The following is a 26790-nucleotide window of genomic DNA, read 5'->3' as shown; positions in this document are numbered from 1 at the left end:
CCCTCAAGTCATAAATCACCATGATATGGGTACATTTAGCAGGATACAGGAGAGATACAGAAATGTGAGCAAACAATGCAAGCTTTCAAGCAGATAAGATACGGCCTATGATTCACCACTTTTCACTCAGCCTGCTTCCGTCTCCTCCGTCCTTCCCTCGGCAATGGTGCGCTGTGGTGGGAGGGAGGCAGAGACAAAGCATCAGTAGCTCCTTATGCTGAGGTGAGTTTCTTTGCCAGGAAAATGTTGTTAGTCATTTTTTACAGAGAGCGTACAAAGCAAATTCAAGATTTGGAAGGGGAAACAGGCTAAGAAAAGAAGCAGTTTAGTCTACCGTATAAGGTCTTTTAATAACCGGATACATTCACATTTCAAATCAGGCCATTTAAGCACAGATCATTTGGATACAAGCATGTCACAAAGAGAGTCATGATTCCACCCCTCTTTTACAAAGATATATTATCATATGATAGGAGGAGCGATTTCACGGCAACAAATGCTTCTGACAGTTTTTCACTACAAATCTAGGGTAGCATTTCAAGCTATGCACATTCACTGTCCTCTCGCTGCATTTACTGAGCTGACACTTTTCTAGTATCAGATTTGATTTAGGGAATACGATGCCTAACTACATCTCTACAATGCATGATTACAAGAAAATGCTAAATGTGATTTTTATGCTAACCTTGCCAACAACATTCTGATGTAACATATGCTTTCTGCATGAATACACTCCCTGGAAAACAATACATCCCTGACAAAAGACTAAGAGGGAGATTTTTTTCAAAGTCACAAATGGTAGCTAGGGTGCCCAACTACGGCTGTCAGACTGAGTTGGATGTCTAACTGCCTTTGTGCTATTGAACTTCTCCGTTTAGCTCGGCATTTTTAAACATGCCCGTGAAAATGGTTATTGAAATTCCCTTTTAAAGTGGCTACTGAACTGAGTATGCAGCATTAAATGAAACAGCCTAGAATCTCATTTTCTGAGTAATGGACTCTGAATGGTACTGTATAAACTTAATTTTTTTTGTTTTATTAACGCATGAGATTATGTAGTATTGCATTTAATAACTTCTATATGTTTCATATAATTTTTTCCTTTGGTAAGTGATAGTTTTATAATATTTGACTTGTCAATTTTAGCTGAAATCAATGTATAATTCCAAAACGTATGTTTTGTTGAAAAGCTTACTAACTGTTGTACCTCAAGTAGTTAGAAACCTAGAGATCTTTAAAAGGTGTTTTTGCCATATGCAGTGTAACGGCCTAATCCTGCAAACATCTGCTTAGGCAGATCCTCACATCCAACAGGACTTCAGATGGCTGTAAGGTTTTTCTCCTGTAGAACCCTTTGAAAGATCGGATCTTAAGTTTTTCATTAATTCACTGATTGTTTCATTTTTAATTTGAGATTATTAACTACTTTGCATCTTATTTTTTCAAAGTGTACGGAGAAACATACAAACTTCTCAGTGAGAAACATACTTAGGAATCTCTCCAGGGACAACTGACAATCTAACAATACTATGAAATATTAACAGCCTAGCTCACAAGTGAATGAGTAAAGATTTATGGAAACGTGGCTAAGTTTTCCAGCTCTACTGTTTCCACAATGCCTACTTTGCATATATCGATCTACTTGACTTTCCTGCACCTGTCTGGAGTCTGTTTTATACCTTCAACTTTTTCCTTTTACCGTGACCTGTACAGGTAACCTTTACATGGCCTCTCACATTTGAGTTGCCAATTTGTACCCTGTTAGAAAAAACAAAAATTATACAACAGAACCTCACTAATTCACATTAATGCCTGAGGTCTACTGCAACTTACTGAAGTTTGGCAATTAGCAGTAACAAAAAGGTAAACAATAAATGCTCTAGGGTAATTTGTAAAGTGTATGCCCTAGTGATATGGCAGCTCAGTATAGCCTCTTAGTTGAGAGGTGAGGGGACTGTTTTTGTGCAGATTATGAAGTGTTTAGTGAGGTTCTACTATGAATGTAAAAACAGCGGAAGCCTCTTAAAAATCAGAGCTATAATACAAATCTGCTGCATTACGTTCCACATTCTATAAAACACAGATTTGAAGTGAGAGGACTTCACTTCAAACCAAACTTTCAACCATTGTCAGAGAGTCATTATTTTCATTCTGAATCCATTCTTGGCATTTCTGTCCTGCAGATTCGGCTAGTGACTCTGTCATTACAGTGGAGATAGCACTTTCACTCCAAACTTTTGGTTCCCATGTAGTATTTCACAGCAGCTACCCTTGGTGCTGAAAAGGGCCCCAATTCTTCATTTCATATATCTATCTATATAATTTACCTTTTTCAATTACTAAGATCCCGAGAAAACTAATTGATTAGCTGATGAACAAAATATTTAGATAACTTGCACTCAGCTCAAAAATGGGTTTCAGTTGTTCCAACTTATGTGTGTGTATCACAGAGAGGAACGGGTGCTTCGCTACATTTTTAAAAGGCTGAACTTTTTATATATATATATATATAAGTAAAAAGTTCAGATTCCTGTGCATTCACTAATATCTTAGTAATCGAAGAATACAGCACTATTGCTAATGCTACACGTGCACGTTGTGCAGCTCTTGCCGAAGGCAATGAGAGTAGGCTCACACCAAGCTACGTCTGTTAGGGAGGATGTCAGGCCAACTAGCTTATGCTCTCTCAGCCCTTATGAGCCTCGTAAAAAACTCATCTTAAAACAACCTAATTCAAGTGTTTAGATACTTTAATCTCTGTGCCAGTTCATTTACCTGACAAGTACCCCATACAGTTTTCAATTGAACGTAGCTTGCAAATGGAGCAGGGGTCCTGTACAGTAAATAGTATGTCATCACGTAGCTGAGCGTATGCACAAGGAGAGAAAATTAAGATTGCAGGACAACCTTAATTGCAGGAGTTTGGCCAGAGGGTTTTTTAATTGGTCAATTTAATGTTTTCAGATGTTTACATCTGAAATTTCACAGTGTTCTAACTGTGGGGGTCCCTTTTCTGGCAGCCGGGACTCGCAGCTAGGAGCCCCCCAGCTGGGTCGTTCCCAGCAGCAGGGGGAGATCTGATGCATGTCCACAAGCCTCCTCCAGCTGCAGGAACCTTCGGAGCCAACTTTCACGCGGTAAATAAGCTCCCCGACTTTCACAATAAGGCAAAAATCAAGCTAATCCCATTTCAAAACAAGGCTAAAACAAGCCAATCCCTAAGAACCCCATCACTCTCTGTGACTAGACCCCCCCCCCCCCCGGCGTGCAGTCTGGGACTGTGATAGGCCCACTGTGCATCCCAACTCTCTCCCCACCTTGACCCTGCTTGCCGGGAGCCGATAAAAAAAAAAGAAGCAACAAGCTACAAGCCAAAAACTAGCCAACAAGCAACTCACAAGCCAATTAAGCCAAAACCAAGCCCAATTTCTGCATTTTTTCCCACAGGTTTGGCATGTCTGCTTCGGAGCTTCCTGCAGCAGGGAGGCACTCAGAGGTGGGTCTGATCTCCCCCCCCTCCCCCAAGCTGCCATGCAAGGGAAGGACAAGTCCTGTCCCTGCCGGGAATTGCAGCTAGGAGCCTCCCCCGCTGGGGTGCTCCCAGCAGCAGGGGGAGATCAGACCCACATCCACAAGCCTTCTCCCGCTGCACAAACCGTCCGCACCAGAGCTTCCTGTAGCAAGGGGAGGCACCCGGAGGTGGGTCTGATCTTTCCCTCCCCCTGTCCCTCTCCAGCCCAGCGGGGACTCACAGCTAACAGCAGCAAGGGGGAGATTGGATTTCACTGGGAAGGGCTTATTTAACGGTCTGTGACACGTTTTTCATGGCTGTGACATTGGTAGAGCCCTATGTATGGGATTTACATTTCTTGTCATCACCCTGAAACTCTGTCCTCTATCTTTCCTTGTTGAGCCTTGCTTCATGGCCTCAACAATGTCTCCCTGCCAGTGTCTCACTCAATCACCTCTATGCCTTCAATTCAGCCCTCCTTTGCTCTGCGCAACCGAAGGTTTCATCCCTGTCCACTTTAAGTCCTTCTTTAAAGGCCCACTGATGCTGTGCTGCTTAGTTTTTCTAGCCGGCTTGTATATCGGTGTTGTCGTTTGTTTCCCTTCATCTAACTGCTTTCTACCGGGCTCCCCTCAATTTTCAGCTCTTTGGACTGTCCCTTCTTGGATATCTGGAAAACACCTAGCATAGCGTGGGTGCCACCATAAACAGATACTGAAGTTCTACCTGGAGCTCGAGACTTCAGATTCTGTGAGACTGTTTGGCTCAGTTGTTGTCTAGAGCCTTTACCCGTGAGATGCTCAGGAAAGACCACTCTTGCCACAGTGACTCTGGCAGTGCGGAGAAGTAGGTGGTTTAATCACTTTTCACAGTGCACTTTAGCTTCTCTTGATTTGATGGACCCTACTGACACCGAAGCAGGAAAGTGGTGCATTTTTGGAGGCTGTGCTCGGTAAGGGAAAAATACTTTCAGAAGAACTGCCTCTGACCGTTAACAAGGAGCAGGCCTTTCCATCTAGGACCCCAGACTGGAGAACATTTCATATATGAACTTTAATTAGGGGAGTCAATATTTCAGGTGGCTTGGATACACTTACATAAGTACTTGTAGGCTACTTAAAGCCGTCACAGCTGAATCTTTGAGACATTTAACTGAAGGAAGCTGATACTAAACCATATGTTTCCTTGTGCATGAGAGGCAGAGACGGAGTGAACAAGGAAAGTCATTAAAGTTATGTACAGTTGAGTATCATCAACATAAATATTATAGTTAATAACTAGTGCGTGTAATATGTTTGCTTGAATGTGAAATGTGATTTAAATAGAGGTTAATGTGTTTATATGAATGCCTGACTGCTCCACTTCACATTTCAATAATTCAATGCACTTGAATGTTCCAGGTATGGAGTTTACAGGTGCATATATCAGAGCACTGTATCTTTGTATACTGTAAACACTATATTGACAAGTAGTGTATTGCCCACAAACTGTAAGCTTGTAATTCCCCTTTGTGCAGAGGCTAATGCACTTCTGAAGTCCTGCTTGCTCTGTCACAGATGTGCCTAAAGCAGTGCCTGCCCTAGACCTCTGCTAGCCTTCTGCACAAGGGGAAATCTTGCCTCAAGTGACTATTGAGCACCTTGGTTATTGTTCAGTTTAAGCATTTAACATTTCAGCCAGGTCTCTGAAGGCTGCATGCTCACCAAGTTAGAACTGTTAAAAATTAAGCAGGTTTTGAAATACCTGATGGTCAAGAAAAAGTTGGAGCAATTTTCGGTGCATAGGAAACCCTTTATTCATGCTCTGATAGTTTAGATATGGATGAACTGACTTCTCCCCTCCACTCCCCAATAGTAAGAAATACCATTTGGGGCTTGGAAGAATGAGAAATTTCAGAACAGTGTAAGCTTCTGAGAACGGGGTCTTGGAATGAAACCCTGATGTTTCAACTTAATAGCACTCAGGTGAAACCACTCATCTTGGAACTGGATTTTCCCAGTTTGAGTTGTTTTTCTTTGGCCCCCTTCAGCTCCCCTCTTCCATACTTTCATGTTGTAGAGACCTGGAGCCACTTGGCATCCCTTCCCGTTCCCCAGATATGATTCCTCCGCAGCACTTCCAAACCCTGCTACCCTAGTGAATGAGGACTTGAGTTAGTCTCAGACGGCACATGGATGACTACATAAGAATTTTGATCACGTTCATCTAACTTTCAAAATCCAAAGCCATCCTCGCCCAAAGCAGCCGACAGCTCAAATTCAAATTGGGAAAGTGATTTTAAATTCAACAATATTCTGACTTAGCTCAATATAATTTTGGGGTTGCCAGCAGTTAATGTTTAGCCATTATTTATACCAAGATCATACTGAAATATAGCAGGCAAGAATGTCTATGATCAAGGTTATCTAATACTTTCCATCATCAGACTGTTTTCAATGGCTAACTTTTCCAAACTTTAACCATTTGGGATGAACTTTTCCCTGCTTGCCCTTTGCCTCAGGCTGAATTTTGGCATATTTCAGCAAAAACAGTCAAGCTGTTTCCAAGAAAGAGGCTCCATCACGCACATGTCGGGTGCTGCGGTGCCCTCACGAGGCTGAAGCCTGAAGCCTGGAGTCACAGGGCTGAAAGCCAGAGGCCACAAGCCCTGGTGCCCCTGCAGGGCAGAAGCCACAAGCCCCCCGTCATGTGGGACTAAAGCCAGGAGCCCTGAGCCCCGGCACTCTGCAAGGCAGAAGCCCTGAGCCCGGTGGCTGAAGCCCCAAGGCCGCCCCCCCACCCGGCCTGGTGGCTGAAGTCCGGAGCCCCAAGCTCCCCACTCCGTGGCTGAAGCCCCGAGCCCCAGCCTCACAGGGCCCTGGAGCGTTTATAGCATGTTGGAAGTGCCTCAAAGAAAAGGGTTGAGAACCCGTGATTTATACCACAATAAAACAGTCCTCAGATAAGTACATTTGGTTAGCAGTTATTGGTCAAATAGGCCTGTCTCGATGGACTTGAAAAAGTACTGCTGAGTTAAATGCGTATTGTTAGTAAAAGCTGGGAAGAACTTAGGCTGCCATGATGGTGAGAAGTTTATTACCTACTATAAACAGAAATCGGAATACAGTGAAGAATGTAAATCCATCAGGTAAAGTACTCCCACTCCCGAGCTGCACAAGTGCCCTTATCAGAGTAAAACTAAGTGATAGTTCAGAACATACGGGCATTAGCACAGCAATAAATCAGTACTATAAAAGTCAAGCGATGATGTAAGCATACGGTCATATGCAGTTTAAGACTGAAATCAATATTTGCAATGAACGTTTGAGAGAGCCATGCAGTTTTACTAGAAACAGTTCAAAGACGTTCCACTTGCGGATTAAAATGTTCTGTTTCAGGTTAGTCCACACTAACTGGATGTGAGATAGCTGACCCGGTACTGAGGATGGCTTCTACATGGCAGAAGTGCCCGAAGGACTGTGCCCAAAGGCATGCCATCAACTGAAGCAAAGGTATTTATATGATCATGCCTTGTGCACACTGGAGACCCAGCACAGGCTCAGTTCTGTAGCACTCATCCAGTGTACCTTTCCACCTCTCCACTACTCACCTGGTGGCAGAGGATCTTACTAAATAACCCAGACCAGACCACTGTTGGACAGTGGTGGCCATTTGCTATGTAGGCTCCCTGTACGCATGTTTGAATCCATTTAGCCAGAATAATTTTCTGAGTTCTAAACCCCTCCTTGCCACTTATGCAAACCAGATGAAGAGTTTTTCCCCCACTGTCAAGTCTGTGTTAAACTAACATTTTAATAGTTAATATTCTGAACTTCGGTAGTACATCCAAGGATCTTGAAGGACTTTACAAACAAGCCTCCAAACACCCCTGTGATATAGGTGGCATTCCCATTTTATAGGTGGGGAAACTGACAGAGAAAGGCCAATTGACTTGCTCAGTGTTGTACCAAGTCAGCAGGACAGCCATTAACTCTTTTGGATTTGTCCAGATTTCAAGTAGTGGTGCCTAGTCTCTGAGCCATTAAGGCCTTTCCTCTACAAACACCATGCCCAGCAAGGAGAACAGATCAGATGGGCATAAAATATGATGTATGCAGGATATAGCTTCCTAAGATAGCCAGAACTTCAAGGATGGCCTAGCTGAGTTCTCAGCCATAGATAGTTTGATTTCTAACAGCAGAGCATGAGGCTGATGAGCCTATATCCACCAAGGCCTCAGATGGCTGCTAGAGCTGGCTGCATTGCACACATCCCAGGCTGAACATCCCACTGCCTTTTTCTAATTTGTGTCACCTTGCTGAAAAACGAGACCCTACAGTATTATTGGCCAGATAGTCAAGAGACATCTGCTTCCACTTAGACATTTATGCGGCCAGATTTTCAAAATGGGGCTCAGCACATTGTGTCCAAAGCCCTTTTGAGAATCCAGCCTTAGTGTCACAACTGGAGTTTCTGGGTGCTGGACACTTGAAAAATCTGGCCTCCCTCAGCATAAGAACATAAGAACGGCCGTACCGGGTCAGACCAAAGGTCCATCTAGCCCAGAGTCCTGTCTACCGACAGTGGCCAATGCCCGGTGCCCCAGAGGGAGTGAACCTAACAGGCAATGATCAAGTGATCTCTCTCCTGCCATCCATCTCCACCCTCTGACAGACAGAGGCTAGGGACACCATTCCTTACCCGTCCTGGCTAATAGCCATTAATGGACTTAACCACCATGAATTTATCCAGTTCTCTTTTAAACTCTGTTATAGTCCTAGCCTTCACAACCTCCTCAGGTAAGGAGTTCCACAAGTTGACTGTGCGCTGCGTGAAGAAGAACTTCCTTTTATTTGTTTTAAACCTGCTGCCTATTAATTTCATTTGGTGACCCCTAGTTCTTGTATTATGGGAATAAGTAAATAACTTTTCCTTATCCACTTTCTCCACATCACTCATGTTTTTATATACCTCTATCATATCCCCCCCTTAGTCTCCTCTTTTCCAAGCTGAAGAGTCCTAGCCTCTTTAATCTCTCCTCATATGGGACCCGTTCCAAACCCCTAATCATTTTAGATTTTAGCAGTTCTCCAGCTGTTAGTCCATGGAGTGGCTGGGGGTGGCTTGCAGAGAGCTGTCTGTCTGCAGTGCTGGCTCTCCTCTGTGTTTCTGTCACATGGTGGCTGGCTCTTTTTAAGGGGACGTGGGCCTAACCCCAACGGTGTCTAATCAGCTGCCTCCACTGAGGCTGTGAGGCTAGGGACCAAGTGATAACATGAAGATCACCTGGTCCTCATAACAGCCAGCAAGTAGCTCAGTTGTGTGGAGAGCTGCAGAAAGCAGACAGGCCCCTTGAGGAAGCCCTGAGGCAAGGGAAAGAAGTTCATACGAGACTGCCAGGCAGATGCCTGCAGAGTGTCATCCTGCGGAAGCAGATAAGACCCTAGAGCAGAGGTCTTGTGTTGAACAGTTTTATTTTGAAGAAATAAAACCAAAAGGCCTAAAGAAAAGGACTGAAATCCTGTGGCTGGAGAGCATGCTTCTTTGGTGCATGGGCTAGTGAGAGAACCCACCTGCTTACAGTTTCCAACTGGCAAAAAAGCATTAAAGAGCAGCTAATGTATCAATACTTTTCTATTATTCAGATAATCAATGGCTGTCGTTACCTCAGGAATACTGGGATGGCAAGTGGGCGAGAAGATGACCTAGTCAATGTTATTAACATGTAGTCCACACTGTGAGCTAGTCCAAGGGGTTGGAGAACTCTAGCTTGGCCTTAATAAGCCTGTTCTAGAGGAAAAGAGCAGGAGAAATGGTATTATTCCAACGTCGACAAGTCCATTAACGTTTGGACTGAAAATGAGAATGAGAAATGTCACAAGGGGTAATTATCAAGTGCCTGGTAATAGCTGAATGGTTTTACTGACAGAATCCATGTATCTCCGCTCCACATCCTCATTCACGTAAAAAACCCAAACCCTTCTTGACCTGGGCTGTCTGAGGAGAGCCGGACTTGGCTGCATTTAGTGCTCACTAATGTTACTTCCATCCCCCAGTGATTCTGCAGGCCTAGGAAGGGAGGCACCACCTTTGACTAGGCAATGAGATGGCTTTTTAGTCTTACTGCTCTGTACCTACCAGCTGAGATCCTTCTTGCAAGGCATAAACATTCAAAACCAAATATCGCCTCGCTGTGATGGGGTGTACAAATCCCACACTGTGAAGGAATGGGTTAAAGAGCTGCTCTAGGTCCCACACACCTGCACAACAGGCAGGGGCTAGAGAAGGAGCTTAAAAAGGGAGCAGAAGAACTGGCAGACAGTGGAGGTGAAGGCACCTACACTCTGAACTCCTGAGCCCCGGCAATAGCAGCTTGGTCAAGCCAACCAAGGAGAGACTTGCGACAAACCTTTATCTCTGGGTGCAGTTATTTACTGACTTTATCCGCTGGGAAGCGAGGGGACAGATAGGAAGTGATCCAGGGAGGCAGCATTATAGCATTTAGGGGTGCAGGACATAGCTGCTTACCCCCAGGCCCTGGATTGGAATTCTGTGCAGAGGGTGGGTCCGGGTTCCCCTGCCAACCCCTGGGGAATGCTGAAGACAGCACACTACACTGGTGTGGGGAATCCGGTTGAGGGAAGGCCTAGAAGACAGAAAGGTCCACACCATGAGGCCCCAACCCAAGGGGAAACCCACAGCCCCTCGCCTAATCCAGAGGGCTACCTCTTTGCTGGATTCTTCATGTACCCCAAAAGGGGCAGACAAATCGAGTGACCTGGCTGGAGAGCCGAGTCATGACAGAGACAGACCACTGTAGGGTAAGCAAACTCCTTCACACACTCCCATTAGTAAAAAGCAACAGAGAGTCCTGTGGCACCTTAAAGACTAACAGATGTATTGGAGCATAAGCTTTCGTGGGTGAATACCCACTTCATCATGCGTCTGACGAAGTGGGTATTCACCCACGAAAGCTTATGCTCCAATACATCTGTTAGTCTTTAAGGTGCCACAGGACTCTTTGTTGCTTTTTACAGATCCAGACTAACACGGCTACCCCTCTGATACTTCCCATTAGTAAATTAGTCTTATTATTTGATCTGTGTTAGCATTGAGGAGCCCAGTCATGGACCAGAACTCCACTGTGCTAGGCTCTGCACACACAGAACAAAGAGGCAGCCCCCGCCCCAAAGAGCCTGCAATCGAAGTCTTACTATCCTCATGTTATAAATGAGGCGATTGAGGCAATGTACATCACACACAGGCAGTCTATGGCAAAGCCACTAATGGAACCCAGACCTCCTTGAATCCCATCCTGCACCTTAATCAGCAAGTCATCCCTACTCCCCTTCTAAAGGCTAACAAGATGTATCTGCTCTTGGACTAGCCTCGCACTTCATTCCCATTCATCCAATATACAAAATCAAAAGCCATCCTTCAGCCAATCAGAAAAAATCTGAACTAGGAAGAGGGAGCAAAGTTCATTGATATTCTGACTGATGGTCAGCATAATTCTCAGATCACCAGCAGTTAATCAATAATCTTAGCCATTATTTAAACTCCGCTGCTTTGAGCGCACAGCACTTATTCCTAAACTTTCATTAAGGCATACAGGACTCTTTCTAGCCTGAATGACGAGAGATTTATGATTCACGAATGCATAGTTATGACATTTAATCACTAGGCACATAGAGTAAAGCTCTGCTAAAGACTTTACTGAAGGTACAAGTTTTAAGCAGTGCGCTGAAAATGCTCCTCATGATACAATGCAGGTAAGAGTTAATTTTTTCTGAATGAAATGTTTCATGGCGTGGTTTTCAAGGCAGCAGTTCTGCTCCCATCAACTGCTATGGAAGCAGGGGGTTTTGTTACTTTTGAAAAAACAGGTCATTCATCTGGGTAACTTTATATGCTACATAAACGTTCCTTATACTCGTCAATAAAGCATGGCTGGAAACTGGGCAACAGTCGTGGTAAAATATTGTCAATGCGCTGGGATCTATAGATAAGCCATCTGCACCGCAAAACCCAGTCCTTGAATTAAGATGTTGGCTGGTAGATATTGTTTAAAAGTATCCTGTAGCAATAGGTTACCTAGGGAGGTGGTGGAATCTCCTGCCTTAGAGGTTTTTAAGGTCAGGCTTGACAAAGCCCTGGCTGGGATGATTTAGTTGGGAATTGGTCCTGCTTTGAGCAGGGGGTTGGACTAGATGACTTCCTGAGGTCCCTTCCAACCCTGATATTCTATGATTCTATGATTCTATGAATAGACCTGTGATATTCACACTAGGCTTATGAGCCACAAGTGGCTTTTTCATGTGTCTCCTGCGGCTCTTGGCAGCACATGATTTAAAACACCGTGTGATTTAATTATTAACCAATCTAAGCTAATAACCAATCAGGATGCTTTTACTATGCTATTAACCAATTAAGTTATAAATTTGCACTAAGTTATTAACTTATTTATATATATAAATTAAAATATTTCCCATCACAGTGTTTAAACATTAATAGCACTGTAGTAAATGAAACAATGAATTCATACTACTGTGGCTCTTTTGGGTAATGTTGATCACTGATTTGGCTCCTGGACCACTGAGGTCTGACTATCACTGCAGTAGACTCACCTGACTCTCAAATGTGTCACATTAAAGCTGGGTGTTTGATTCAGTGATGTGCTGACACTATTTATAAGATCTCCTTAAAAATATTCCTCACAGTCATTTTTGGAGTGCCTGTTTTCAATGAGAAGAGGGGGAATGGAAAATCTACTTTGTTTTCTCCACAACTATTTAAGGAGGCAGCACAACTATGCAAACAAACACCTAATACGAGCACGTACTAGGAAACTATCCACAGCACATTGTTTAGTTTGTGAGACTGGGTATGAAGACCCTGTAAGGGTGTCAACCTTTGGGATTTTTTTTCAAATACCTAATATTTGGGACAACCTGGTCTTTTGCTCTTAGGAATGTTTTTATGAGCACAATAGAGACCTCTTTGGCCGGGTTGGTTTAAGCAGTATCCTGAGAGGACTGGATATCCAAAGCACAGAAGGCATCCCAACCTTGCCTTCAGTTGCATGGCAAACTTTTGACAGGCGATTCCTGGGAGCTTTCTGTAATAACTGTCTGCCTCTTTTTAGTACTGCAGAACCATCCTGACTATTCACAGCACTTCCAAGGGACCTCAGATAGAAACAGAAATTCAGACTGGAAATAAGGTGCAAATTCTCCACAGTGAGAATTCTCCGTCACTGGAAATGTTTAAATCAAGATTGGATGTTTCTCTAAAATATATGCTCTAATCAAACAAATTAATTCAGGCAAGTCCTGTCTCTGGCCTGTGTTATACAGATCAGACTAGGTGATCACAGAGCTTCCTTCTGGCCTTAAAAATCTATGAATACTATGGTAATGGGCATGAGAAAATAATCATAACAGCTAACGGAAGAGTTAACCGGATTCTTTTCTGGCTCACCCATCATCTCTGTAGCTGTTAAGGAACTACCAATGCAGAATCTGCACCCTGAAGTGTACGCTTTAACTAGACTAACTACACTTTTAGTAAGACATCAGCAGAGTCATGGCTACTGGTGATGACATGCGTGCCAGAAAGATCCAACTTGACTTCCACGTCCCAGGCTAAGTTTTTAGAGTCCGCATTAGTAAAGAGAAAAAGTGTTTTACTTGTAAACATTTTAATTAGAATGAAACATAGATAACGGCAATCTCGCTTTACTCTGAAAATGACTCTGGACTAATAATGTGTGGTTTTAGTTTGTAGGGGATTTTACCAACCTTGGTCCATGTAGGCTTATGACTTACGAGTTTCACGTTGACTTAAAATTCAAATTATCCTGAAGCTCAAAGTGAAATTCATTGAAGCTACCATGTTTTGCTTAAATAGGAATAAAAAACAAGCGAACGTATGGTTTCCAACCAAAAAAACCAAGGCAGCACAGGTTCATTCAAAACTCTGCCTGCGCTCATTCAAAACTTTGCTCAGTCAGTGTTCTGATAAATGGGTTTGGTCACAAAAATTTTACTCAACTCTAGTACCAAGTGCATTTAGATCCTGAGGGCCTGGAGCTGACCACACAATACTGTTTGCAAGGTACATACGGTCACTAAGTTAAGAGATTTAAGGAATGGTGTCCCTAGCCTCTGTTTGTCAGAGGGTGGAGATGGACGGCAGGAGAGAGATCACTTGATCATTACCTGTTAGGGTCACTCCCTCCGGGGCACCTGGCACTGGCCACTGTCGGAAGACAGGATACTGGGCTGGATGGACCTTTGGTCTGACCCAGTACGGCCGTTCTTATGTTGTTTCTGACAGATGCTTCCAAAACCCCATGGAGAACAGAGGAGCGCTGCTACATTGAGATAGCAAGAGCAAAGCTGAAAGATAGTTCATGTGATAGAACAACTAACGGCCACGATTCAGCAAAGCACTTAAACGTGTGCTTAAAATTAAGGACCTGCTTACCTGCTTTGCTGAACTGGAGCGAGGATCGCTGCTGTGTCTCTTGCTCTTTACCGAACAAAAATATAAAGAAACCACATGGTCATAGTTTGGGTCCCAAGTCACAGCATGTACTAAATATACTCACACATGCCAGGTCTAGCTACACACTGCTGCTCTGGCAGCTTTCTGGCAGCTCCTAAAACAGAACAGAGTGGGCACCACTAGAGAGCTCGATGTATTTACAGTAAAAGGATTCTACCCTCTTCCTGTCCACTCCAATCACCAAATCGCAATAAGGATTCTGTAGGCCGAATTCAGAGGCTGGTGCAGAGAGGTGTAAATTGTCTGTCTATCAGCACAACCATAGCACGGACAGAGAGGAGATTGTGGTTGCTTTGCACAGCCACAGCCCCCCTCCCCCCCCTCCGCCCGCCCCATTCCCATCACAGGGATTGTCTGTCAGGATTTCAGTCAGTGGAAACCCAGCTGAACGTGGCCTTGTGAATGTCTCCCCTTTTCCAAAGTGTTTTTGTCAATTCAGTGGCTTGGTAAAGAGACAGGAAGGAAGGTCAGATTGAGGCCACTTAGAAAGTGGGCCGGCTTGTTGGCCTGAATGGTCTTGTCTTGCTACCTAAGTTCCTAGCCATTTCCTTATCCCACAACATAAACTAGCGTAGTCACTGCAATTAAAAGGAGAAATGAGCAATGTAAGGGTAAAAGTGCAGCAGTGTCACCAACTCTCCCGGTATTTGGAGCCTTCCCTAAAATAACTGCTTCTGGAATCACGAGAATCTCAACTGTTATTTTAAAAATTAAGTTTCTTGCCCTCCTGACTATGGAGAAAAGTTCTAAAAATCAGAACCCAAGTTATTTATCATTGTTAATGATATGTATAATAGATTACACATCTATTAATGCTAATGTATATTTGTATAAATGTTGGTTTTTTAGGTAATTGTAATTTTGGGCTTGACATTTTTAAATACTTGGGATGAATGCAGCAGCAGGGTCCAAATATCTTGGTTAGAATATTCAAGCAGGAAATACAGTATACCATATTCTGATCTTTTCTGTATTGGTTTAAGTCTGGAGTGACTCTAATGCAATCAGCTGCTTCACTGTGCATTTACACCAGTGTAACTGAGATCAGCATTTGGACGCTAAGCATGTAAGTAGAAACTTATAAGGGCATCAGAGTTACATGTTGCCTTTAACAATGGTTGCTTCAGCTGTGTGCCCTCTCTACAAAATGTCTCTTTAAGTAAGAGACCTGAAGCCTTCCCTTGAATAAAAGGCAGATCTTACTTCCAGGGAAACCTGTGAAAAAATATCCAGTGACTTAAATGGGAGCAGGATTGAGCCATAATACACAATATCAGCAGAGCAGTACTTTATGTTTCAGACGTAACTTTTAGAGCAGATAGCAAAGATGGGACTCCTTTTATTATAGGTTACATGATCAGAGTGATATTCTGCTGGGGATTTAGCACATCTGTTATTTGGACTGGGTTTGTTACATCCTAAAAACAATAATTCAATCCTTAAAGTGATCAGAAATATTTTGATTATACAGCATGTAAGTGATGCCTAGTACCAACTGAAACCACTAGCTCCAAACATCACAGCAAGTGAATTACAACCAGCATATTTACTTTACACGACTCTTCAAGATGTATCAAGTCTAGCAGAAATTATGGGAGATTTTATTTTTTATAAACAGTAACTAATAGTCAATAATGAAGTAAATTGAACAAAGTGATCTAATCACCACATGCCTCAATTTTATACAATACAATGGCCTCATTCCTCCAATTTAAATACAAAGCCACTGATTGTTAGTGATACTATGTTAAACCAGCACTGTTTATTGTTTATTCAGTTATTGCTGCTTTTTGCAAATAGCGACACCTCCAATTTTCCAACAACAATACTAAGTCACTATCTATACTCAAGAGAGCTTAATAGATTCTCAGATAAATTAACTTCCAACAGCCATACCAACTGCCAACACTGTAATTATCCTTCAGTCTGATAATTGTACATACTGCACTTAGGTGATCATCACCCATTTTATTTTTTGGGGGAAATGTAACATTTTAAAGTAAACAGCTGGATTGTTAGCTTAGATGAAGACTAGCAATAACAGTGCACTGACATTTCAGTCTACTTTACGGATCTCAGTTCAGTCTTTCTAAGTAAGCTTATCAAAAGTGTCAGTTTGATAACGGAACTGCCCGCTCGTTTGTGATTAAAGCCATGGTGCTCCTTGTTGCCTGGCTGCCTGCGCTCACTGGGCTGTGAGAAGTCAGTGGAATTCTAATGGGACTTGCATTCTTTGGGTACAATCCTTGCATTTTCAGAACTCGTTCAGGTAAGAAGGCATACGAAAGTATTCCTTTTCCTCCGTGTTTAAAAACTGAACTTTGCTAGTAGTCAACTACTTTGTTTGTTTCATTCTTTCCTTATTGGTAAACTTTGATCATATGATCTTAAATATGAAATTGGTATTATTTTGTTCTCATTCTTCCATTCAAATGTATCTTTGTACTGGTTTACTCCAAGGAATTTCTGACCAGAGACATTTTGCTTAGTGTACACAGCTCAGGAGGTTGCAGCCCAGATTTAGGACTGGTAGTACTATAAGCAAAAATAAACATCGGCTTGCTAAATTACATCATCTTGCACAATAAAGATTACTCAGAAGCATCTACAGCAGAGGTGGGCAAACTACGGCCCGCGGGCCAAATCCGGACCCGTGGGACCGTCCTGCCCAGCCCTTGAGCTCCCAGCTGGGGAGAGTAGCCCCCGTCCCCTCCCCTGCTGTCCCCCCTCCCCCGCAGCCTCAGCTCGCCGTGCCGCCAGCGCTCTGGGCGGCGGGGCTGCGAGCTCCTGCCGGGCAGCGCAGCGGCGGGGTTGGCTCCAGCCAGGCGGCACGGCTGCCAGTCCTGGTGCTCTGAGCGGCATGGTAAGGGGGCGGGGAGCGGGGGGTTGGATAAGGGGCAGGAGGTCCTGGGGGGCAGTCAGGGGACAGGGAACAGGGGCGGATGGGGCGGAGCTGTCGGGGACAGGGAGCGGAGGCGGGTTGGATAGGCGTGGGAGTCCCAGGGGGCCTGTCAGGGGGCAGGGGTGTGGATAGGGGTTGGGGCAGTCAGGGGACAGGGAGCAGGGGGGGTTGGATAGGAGGTGGGGTCCTGGGGGGGCAGTTAGGGGCGGGGGATCCCAGGAGGGGGAGGTCAGGAGACAAGGAGCGAGGGGGGTTGGATGGGTCGGGGGTTCTGATGGGGGTAGTCGGGGGGGGGGAAATGGGAGGGGGCGGATAGGGGGTGGGGGCCAGGCTGTTTGGGGAGGCACAGCCTTCCCTACCCGGCCCTCCATACAGTTTTGCAACCCCGATGTGGCCCTCAGGCCAAAAAGTTTGCCCACCCCGATCTACAGAGTTATATTTGTAGAAGTTAACGATTATTCAATACAACCAATTTACGCTCTCCCTAGGCTGCAACAGTGCCAGACATCATGCCTTCAAACACGGTAGTTTCCATCTTTAACAAGTGTTATGAGGATTTTTTTTCAATTGTGCTTTGCTGACTGAACTGAGTTGACAATTGAATAACATACCCTGTTTGGCCCATCAAGGCATGGCCTTGAAGAGGGAATGCCCATGTTAGAACTAGGGCTATCAATTAATCGCAGTTAACGCAAGTGATTGATGCAAAACAACTTAACTAGATTAAAAAATAGTTGTGATTAATGGCAGTTTTAGTCGCACTGTTAAAAATAACAGAATACCAATTTAAATGTATTATAAATATTTTTGGATGTTTTTCTACATTTTCAAATATATTGATTTCAGTTACAACACAGGATACAAAATATTTGCACTGTAAAAAAGATAAACAAAATAGTCCTACTTCTTGTTCAGCCAAGTTTGTTTACATTTGCAGGAGATAATGCTACCGGCTTCTTATTTATAATGTCGCCTGAAAGTGAGAACAGGCGTTCGCATGGGACTGTTGTAGCCAGTGTTGCAAGGTATTTATGTGCCAGATAGGCTAAACATTTGTATGCCCCTTCATGCTTTGAGCTGTAGGCTCTGAAGTTTTAGTGCAGTTATGTTAAAAAAATAATTCTACATTTGTAAGTTGCACTTTCAGGATAAAGAGATTGCACTACAGTGCTTGTAGGAGGTTGTGATGGGGGCATCTGCCCCACACTGGTCCATAAGGGGTTTATAGAGCCTTAGGGAGGCAGCCAATTAAAGAGGGGCTACAAGGAGCAGCCAGTCAGTGCTGGGCTGGCCCATATAAGATGGGCTGCGGAATAGAGCAGTTTCAGTCACCCCCTGGAGCTTGAGGAGGGAGGACAGGCTGAAGGCAGCAAGCACAGCGGACAGAGCAGTGCTGCAAGCAGAGACCCAGGGAGCTGAAGGCAGCTCCTGGCTGGCTGCAGGGATCTGTAGGCTGAGGCTCTGAGGCACAAGCAAAGAGGGTGCTGGGGCTGCGGGGAAATGGCCCAGGAAGATCTACAGAGGAGTCGGAGGGGGATCTGCAAGCAGCAGCCATCTACAGGGTCGCTGGGCCGGGAGTCAGAGTAGTGGGCGGGCCCGGGTTCCACTGAGGAAGTGGCTGGACCGTCGGACTGCAACATTCCCTCAGAAGGGGGGAGCACACAGTGCGGCACGGCCAGAGGGCTGTGTCACTGAGAGGACGCCGCGGTCCTGGGAGTGACATGGGTCCCAGAGCAGAAGTGATGGTGGCGAGGCACCACCAGAAGAAGGTGTACTGGCGAGCAGAGCTAATTCCCATGACAGCCAGCAGGAGGCACCAGAGTGGTGAGTCCCACCCCGTCACAGAGGTGAATTGAAAAATGCTATTTCTTTTGTTTAGCCTTTTTTACAGTGCAAATATTTGTAATAAAAATAATAATATAAAGTGAGCACTGTACACTTTGTATTCTGTGTTGTAATTGAAATCAATATATTTGAAAATGTAGAAAAACATCCAAAAATATTTGTAATAAATGTCCATTGGTTTTCTATGATTGTTTAACAGTGAAATTAAAACTGTGATTAAGAATGACTATTTTTGTTAATCTTGCGATTAATTGCGATTATTATTTTTTATCGTTGGAACGTTAGCAAGCCCTAAAGTACTGCAGAGATCTTAGCCTGCGTCTTGTGATGCTGGTGAAGAGCTAGACTCAGAAAATCCTTTGCAGTGTGCAGCAACACTACTGAACCTGCCGACTTATGAACAACCTATTCTTGAGGCCCATAGCTCGTACACGTAAAGAGCACCAGCTGCACACACAGATAGATAGATATATTGCTTTTCATATGATTCTCTTCCTTACTATCCCTTGCCAATGTATGCAGAAGAGGACAGGATTTGCCATTACTCTGCAAACATAGCTTGGCTCAGACTGGAATGGAACTTGGCATAAATTGCTTGGTATTTTCCGCCCTCCTCATCCTTTTTTTGACTGTCCATCTGTCTTGATATCTGCAGGGCCGGCTCTGTTTTTGCCGCCCCAAGCAGCGCGCCAAACTGCCACTGCGGATGGCAGGGGCAGTCCGTGTGCTGTTAGGGCGGCATACGCGTTTCCGCAGCGGCGGCAATTCGGCGGCAGCTTCTGTCTTCAGCCGGAAGACAGAAGCCGCCGAATTGCCCCCGTGGGCAGCTGAACATAGAAGCTGCCGCCGAATTGCCACCGCCGCGGAAACGCGCGTGCCGCCCTAATGGCACACGGACTGCTCCTGCCATCCGCAGCGGCAATTCGGCACGCTGCTTGGAGCAGCAAAAACACACGGACTGCCGCCCCTTGCTGATTGCTGCCCCAAGCACCTGCTTGGAATGCTGGTGCCTGGAGCCGGCCCTGGATATCTGCACTTTGCAGCATAGCCGAGGCTGGGGAGACTACAGGTTCTAAACTTAAAAAGTTTAAGACTTCAGAACTCACACCCTGACACTGCATGCTGGTGAGCACACTGACTCGCTCTAACGCTGAGTTTAATGCTTTGTTAACTGAACCCTCTTGTTGTAGACAGAGAACATCTGGACGTTATGGATCACCACAAGGTGTGTTGTTTCCAAAACAAGGGTCAAATGCTTTCTTAGGAACTGAATGCCCCTCCCACTGCATTGGGAGCATTCAGCATATCAAGTTGTAAGTTTATATTGAATTATAGCATTCAATAAGTGGCTTTTCTGTGGGGAGGCACGTACTGTGCTGCATTATTCAGACGAGCAGACCGAATTGTTTATCATCAAAAAGGGTTATTAATTCAGCTCTGTTTTTGCTTAATGGACCAAAGCTGATTCATGTAAATTTATTGTTAAACATTTGCCAGATAACTTTTAAGCTGTTGGTTCTTTACAACTTTGTTTTTCAGTTTTCTTAACTAGTCTTGTGTGGTTGATCACTCAATAAGTCGTATGGTAATGTTTATAGTAGCTGATTGAATTAGACTTTATTAAAAGCATAATGAATAGTAAGCAATGAACTTCCATAGTCAATATTTAGAGTTAGAAATATTTGTGCTGAAATACTCAACTTTTGGACCTCTTGGACTGTAATGCACAAATCCTGCCATCATCAACAACATGCTGAGATGGAACCTAACCAGCACTTTCTTTACATCTTAGGAACTGATGTATTAAGTGAACGCACACAAAATGGAAAGCCAAACAGAAACTATCAAGATGGATATTGGCCCCTCTCCGTCATTTCCAATGGAAAGAAAGGTTCACATCCAGATAAGCGGGAGACAGATCATCCAAACCAAACTGAGGAAGAGCTGTTCCTGCACCACTAAGAGACTGAAGAACGTAGTCACGGACTTCTTCCCTGTGTTACGATGGCTTCCCAAGTACCACTGCAGAGAATACATATGGGGGGACGTTATGTCCGGGGTGGTGATTGGGATCATTTTGGTACCCCAAGCCATAGCGTATTCTCTGCTAGCCGGTCTGAAGCCTATTTATAGCCTTTACACGTCATTCTTTGCCAACATAATTTATTTCCTGATGGGCACCTCTCGCCACGTGTCTGTTGGCATTTTCAGCCTGTTAAGTTTAATGGTAGGGCAAGTTGTGGACAGAGAGCTGCTCTTGGCAGGGTTTGACCTGAACGATGATGATGACGCCATCAGCAACAGCTACGAATGGAACGGCAACAATTCTAATGTAACCGCCTTCAACCTTACCCTGGGGGGGTTGAGCGCTGAGTGTGGGAAAGACTGTTATGCTATTGGAGTTGCTACAGCCTTGACTTTTCTGGCTGGATTTTATCAGGTAAGTTGCTGCCTCGCCTATGGTGAGGATATGAAGCTCTTAGAGTGCCTTTGCAGGCTTTTGACTTCCACTGTAAGGAATTTTAACACGTCAGCTCAGTCAGATGGTCACTGAAATTTATCTTCCACCGAGAATCCTGGCAGCACGTTATAACGTTTATTTTAAACGTGTTTGACCAATAGGGTTTATTAGCTAGTTACTTGGAACACAATCATCAGGACCCAACATAGGTAAAATTCCTATTGGCCGCAGTGGAAGTGCTACTTACACTGGGTGCAATTCTCCATTGCATTGTGGGCCCTTTATGCTGCCCTGTGGGCACAAAGAGGCCTGGCACTCAGATTTGGTCATGGGGGAATTTTCAGGTAACACAGACACCGTGTAACACCTCTAACAACTTCGCTTCACTTCCCTCATGTGGCTGGGGCCACACAATCCCAGTCTTCCCCTACATCAAGGTGAGGAGAGCTGCTCCCCCTCCCTTTCCCAGCCCCCTGCTTGGCACCCCACAATCCCCTTGCTATCGCTGCCCCAACTTTGCCCCCTCCCAGCAGCCCCAGCTGGCTAGGAGTTGGAGAGTGAGCCTCATCCTGCAGCAGTGGCTTCTGTCCCATGGCGCTGGACCCAGCCGGCTCCCTGCTCCAGACACTGTGTCCTGGTGCATTGGGTTGCAGTGCCACTCAGGTTTGGCCCAGCTGCCCCTTCATCATGACAGAGGGGCAGCCAGGCCAAACCTGAGTGGCACTGCAACCCAATGCACCAGATCACAATGCCAGTTGGTTTGGGGACCCTCTCAAATGGGGGATCTAGGGCAAACTTCTCCCCCCATGGGCATGCACGGGGTGGGGAGTGATGCGGGGTGGGCGGTAACAGGCAACCCATCTAAACCTGTCCCGCAACTTACTGGTTTAGGAAACACTGGGTTAGGGCACGAGCCTAGAACTTGGGAGACCTGGATTCAAATCCCTCCTCTGCCACAGACTTCATGTGTGTGGCCTTGGTCAAGTCACTTAGGCCTGGTCTACACTGGGGGGGTGGGATCAATCTAAGTTACACAACTTCAGCTACGTGAATAACATAGCTGAAGTCAACGTACTTAGATCGACTTACCGTGGTTTCTTCACTGCGGTGAGTCGACTGCTGCCGCTCCCCCGTCGACTCCGCCTGCGCCTCTCGCGGCGCTGGAGTACAGGAGTCGATGGGAGAGCGCTCGGGGGTCGATTTATCGCGTCTAGACTAGATACGATAAATCGACCCCCCCGCTGGATCGATCGCTGCCCGCCGATCCGGCCGGCAGTGAAGACATACCCTTAGTCTCTCTGTGTCTCAGTCCTCCATCTGCAAAATGAGGTTAACACCATTACCTCGGTGGCCTGCTGAAGCTAAATGCACTGAAGACTGTGAGGTTCTCAGCTGCTATGCTGATGGGCTATGGATAGAAAGTTCTCAGGTGCCCAGTGCAGGTCACCTTCAAGGGCCTTGATTTTCCGAGGGAAGATACTCGGCACTTTCTGCATGTCAGGCTTCTTTACTGCATCTCAAAATGGCCACCCAAGCCCTGAGGCACCCAAAGTCACTACTGTCTGCTGAATATGTAAGGCACGGTGCCCAGGTTGTAAAGCAATCCCACTTCAGACTGCAACAGGCCTGAACTCAAGAAATGAGCTTGTTAGTTAAAAAACAAAAAAGGAGCCATATTTTCCCTTACCGCTGAAGCAGTAATCTCAGGAGGGATAGCTCAGTGGTTTGAGCATTGGCCTGCTAAACCCAGGGTTGTGAGTTCAATCCTTGAGGGGGCCACTTAGGGATCTGGGGCAAAATCAGTACTTGGTCCTGCTAGTGAAGGCAGGGGGCTGGACTCCATGACCTTTCAAGGTCCCTTCCAGTTCTAGGAGATAGGATATCTCCATTAATTTATTTATTTTATTTATAATCTCCATTGTCCTCACTGGGAGTTCTGCTGACAAAGGGATGGCAAGGAGGGCCCCACGCTTTTCTACTCCCTTTAGCGGAGCTGAATTATCAGCTCTGAGTACAATGAAAGCGCTCTGGACTAAATTCTCCACTGACTTACACCGGCATCAACGCAGTCACGTGGCAGATCACTTCAGTGTGGAGTTAATTTGAATTGATGCTGGGGTACCAGTTCCAGTTAGTCCACTTCAAAAACCTGCTCATTTATCTCTAGAGCTCATGGTGTAGCAAAACAAATCCATCAATTGTAAAAGCAGGCCTGAATTAACAAGTTACCAGCTCTTTTAAGAATTACAACTTTCAAGGATTTGTCTGCAACTGAGGCTTGCTCTGTTTTTTGCAGCACCCTTTAGTTCTCACCCTCTTGCTTTTCTTTCAGGTTCTGATGGGAGTCTTTCGTCTAGGCTTTGTCTCTATGTATCTTTCAGAGTCTGTGCTTGATGGATTTGCAACTGGTGCTTCTTTAACCATTTTAACAGCCCAAGTTAAGTACCTTATTGGAATAAAAATCCCACGCAGCCAAGGGCATGGGATCCTCTTAACGACCTGGATTAATATTTTTCGAAACATTTCTCAGGCTAACCAGTGCGATGTAATCACGAGCGTGGTTTGCATTGCGGTGCTAGTTGCTGCGAAAGAACTGGGAGATCGGTACAAGCAGAAGCTGAAAATCCCACTGCCCACAGAGCTGGTGGTTATTGTTGTGGCTACGCTGGTTTCACACTATGGGAAGCTGAATGAAGTTTACGCATCCAGTGTTTCGGGGGCAATTCCAACTGGATTTATTCCCCCTCAGCTGCCAAATTTTAACATGATGCATCGCGTGGCTCTAGATGCTGTTCCCCTTGCCATAGTTGGCTTTGCATTTACAATCTCCCTCTCAGAAATGTTCGCCAAGAAATATGCCTACACTGTCAGAGCCAATCAGGAAATGTTTGCCATAGGATTCTGTAACATTATCCCATCCTTTTTCCATTGTTTCGCAACCAGTGCAGCTCTTGCAAAAACGCTTGTGAAATCTTCTACGGGCTGCCAGACGCAGGTCTCTAGTGTTATCAGCGCAGTGGTAGTGCTTCTGGTGCTGCTCTTCCTCGCTCCGCTGTTTTATTCTTTGCAAAAATGTGTTTTGGCTTGCATCATAATAGTCAGTCTCCGAGGAGCCCTTCGGAAGTTTCGAGACGTGCCCCAGCGATATCACATGAACAAAGTGGACACTCTGGTCTGGTGCGTTACTGTGTTCTCATCTGCCCTGATCAGCACAGAAATGGGGCTTTTGATTGGGGTCCTCTTTTCCATGCTGTGCATCGTTGTTCGTACGCAGCGACCCCGTACTGCCCTGCTTGGTCAGATCCAGAGCACTGCCTTCTATGAAGACGACTGGGAATATGAAAGTCTCTGTCCTGTTCCAAATGCCAAAATATTTCGTTTTGAGGCACCACTTTACTATGCAAATAAAGACTTTTTTCTGAAGTCTCTCTACAGAATGACTGGGTTAGATCCTACTCTGGAAGCTGCTAAAAGGAAAAAGAATGAGAAGAAGCAAAAAGAGCATTTGAAAGAGGGAAACAGAGGCACAATTGTTAAGGGATCGGATCAGGCAGATACAGCCTTACACCTGGTCCCTAAACAAGTAGATTTCCAGACCATCATCATAGACTGTTCCTCAGTCACTTTTCTGGACACAGCTGGTATAATCACATTAAAGGAAATACTGAAAGATTACAACGAGCTAAAAATCACTGTTCTTCTGGCTTGCTGCAACCCCTCAGTGATTGACTCTCTGAAAAGAGGGGACTACTTTGGGAAGGATTGCAAAAAGATGCACGAATTGCTGTTCTATAGCATTCACAGTGCTGTGCAGTTTGCCAGAGACAGAAAGCTTTTGGCAGATGGCTCTGCTGTTTAGTTTCAAAGGCCCATGTCTTTCCCTCTGCTGTGCTGCCCAAAGGGGAACAGGGTCACTTAGAAGTCGGCAGACACCTCACTTGCTGCGCAGGAGCCATCTGCCTACAGGACATTCTCCCGTGAGAAGGTGTGCAGTGCTGGATCGCCGCGTCACATCTGCAGACGGGGCAAACAGGGGTGGGGTCAAGGACCAGATGGGAAAAGTGAGGCGTGCACCCAGTTACCACCTGAACTGCCACTTCAAAATGCAGATGTTGGACTGTAAAACAGCTTGTGAGTTACTTCTCCCTTGTACGGTAGTAACTTACACGCATCAAACGTATGCACCACCGGTCTGGTGTATCTGCAAGTCTGTCTAGTGCCTGAGCAGAAAAGGCTAGCTGTTTCCCTTGAATGTGCTGGTTTATGGGTACAGGAGAGCAGTCTCCAAGAAACCACTTGTGGTCTGGTTCCTTGGCCACACCACAGTGCTATCTTTTAAACTCTGGCCTGTAAGGCCTTTTCCCTTATCATATCACTACTACAGGCATGCTCTTGTTTCAACGGGCTTTTAGACAACCCCGCTGTTTGCTACACACTTGTTAGGAGCATCAGCTGGGATCATGTAGCACCTCCTTCCCACATGCCCATGAGCCATAACAAACGTGTTCCCCTCCGTTTCATTATTCCTTAGCAAAACCTCCCTCAAAGCTACTATGGAATCATCCATATTAAAAAGAGCCTATTAAGGGTATATTTCTGCTCTTAAAGATGCAGGAAGAAGTGTGACCATTAAACTCAGATTTGCTGTAGCTAGTGAAATTACTTAAAGCGATTTAAGAAAAGGGAAGTGCTTTCATTAGAAATCTTATAGCTACACTAGTTTAACTGAGAGGCAAATCTGACTTTCTGGAATTTAGCTATCTCAAGCTTAAACCCTAGAATTCAGGCCAAGCACATCATCTTTGTAATGTAACTGTCAGACTGGGTGCAGGGCAGTGGGGAGAAATGGGAGTGAAAGAGACAGAGGAGGGGAAAAGATGCAAGAAGGGAAGCCTGAGATATGGATGGGAAGGGGAGAAACGGGCTGGTTCTGAACTGGGTCTGAATCTGGAGTAACTCCATTGAAGTTTTACGCTGGTGTAACCGGGGTCAGAATGTGGCCTAATGGCTGAAGCAGAACTTTTTTAAACCATTCATTTCATTATGTTGTCAGAGTACCCCCGCTATTTGTATACATTTCAGGCCATAACTTTAATTTGTAACTCTGTGGTTTCTAACGACAGCTAATAGATGGCTAGGCTGTTATGCAGAGTCGGGATATGTTATTTTTATATTAATTTCTATGACTATTTATTCCCCGTAATATCAAATGGTAATTTAAAAGACAGCACACTGCAAAGCAGATGCATTGGTATATATCACACCTATTTGTGCAGTATCTGTACAAAAATATACGTAAAATAGGGCTAGACCAAAAGTCAGTTTAACAGACGGCGCTGAATTGCCGCCAGCAGTTCTGACACTTGGCTTTGGCAGCGTGGCTTCTCCAATGCTCAAGCTGACGAGCTAGCCAAGGCACAGTTTTGGCTCATTCAGCAGCTGCTTCTCCCTCCTGTCTCGTGTCCCATCCCACAGGCCAGATGCTGGGCAGTATAAGGGAGCTCAGCTTCTGGTCCTGGATGC

General features: G+C 45.1%; 1 protein-coding gene across 1 annotated transcript; it reads left to right on the top strand.

Moving 5' to 3' along the window:
* The first annotated feature begins 20628 nt into the window (after positions 1 to 20628).
* SLC26A1 (solute carrier family 26 member 1) lies at positions 20629 to 25126 on the top strand. Its single transcript, XM_065406920.1, has 2 exons — positions 20629 to 21246; positions 23600 to 25126. Exons 1-2 carry the CDS (start codon positions 20629 to 20631, stop codon positions 25124 to 25126), a joined length of 2145 nt encoding a protein of 714 aa, XP_065262992.1.
* Positions 25127 to 26790: the final 1664 nt, after the last annotated feature.

The sequence above is a fragment of the Emys orbicularis genome, chromosome 6, assembly GCF_028017835.1.
Source record: "Emys orbicularis isolate rEmyOrb1 chromosome 6, rEmyOrb1.hap1, whole genome shotgun sequence".
NCBI classification, from domain to species: Eukaryota; Metazoa; Chordata; order Testudines; family Emydidae; genus Emys; species Emys orbicularis.
Note: the sequence above shows the minus strand (reverse complement) of the source record. Positions and strands in the feature narration are given on the sequence as shown.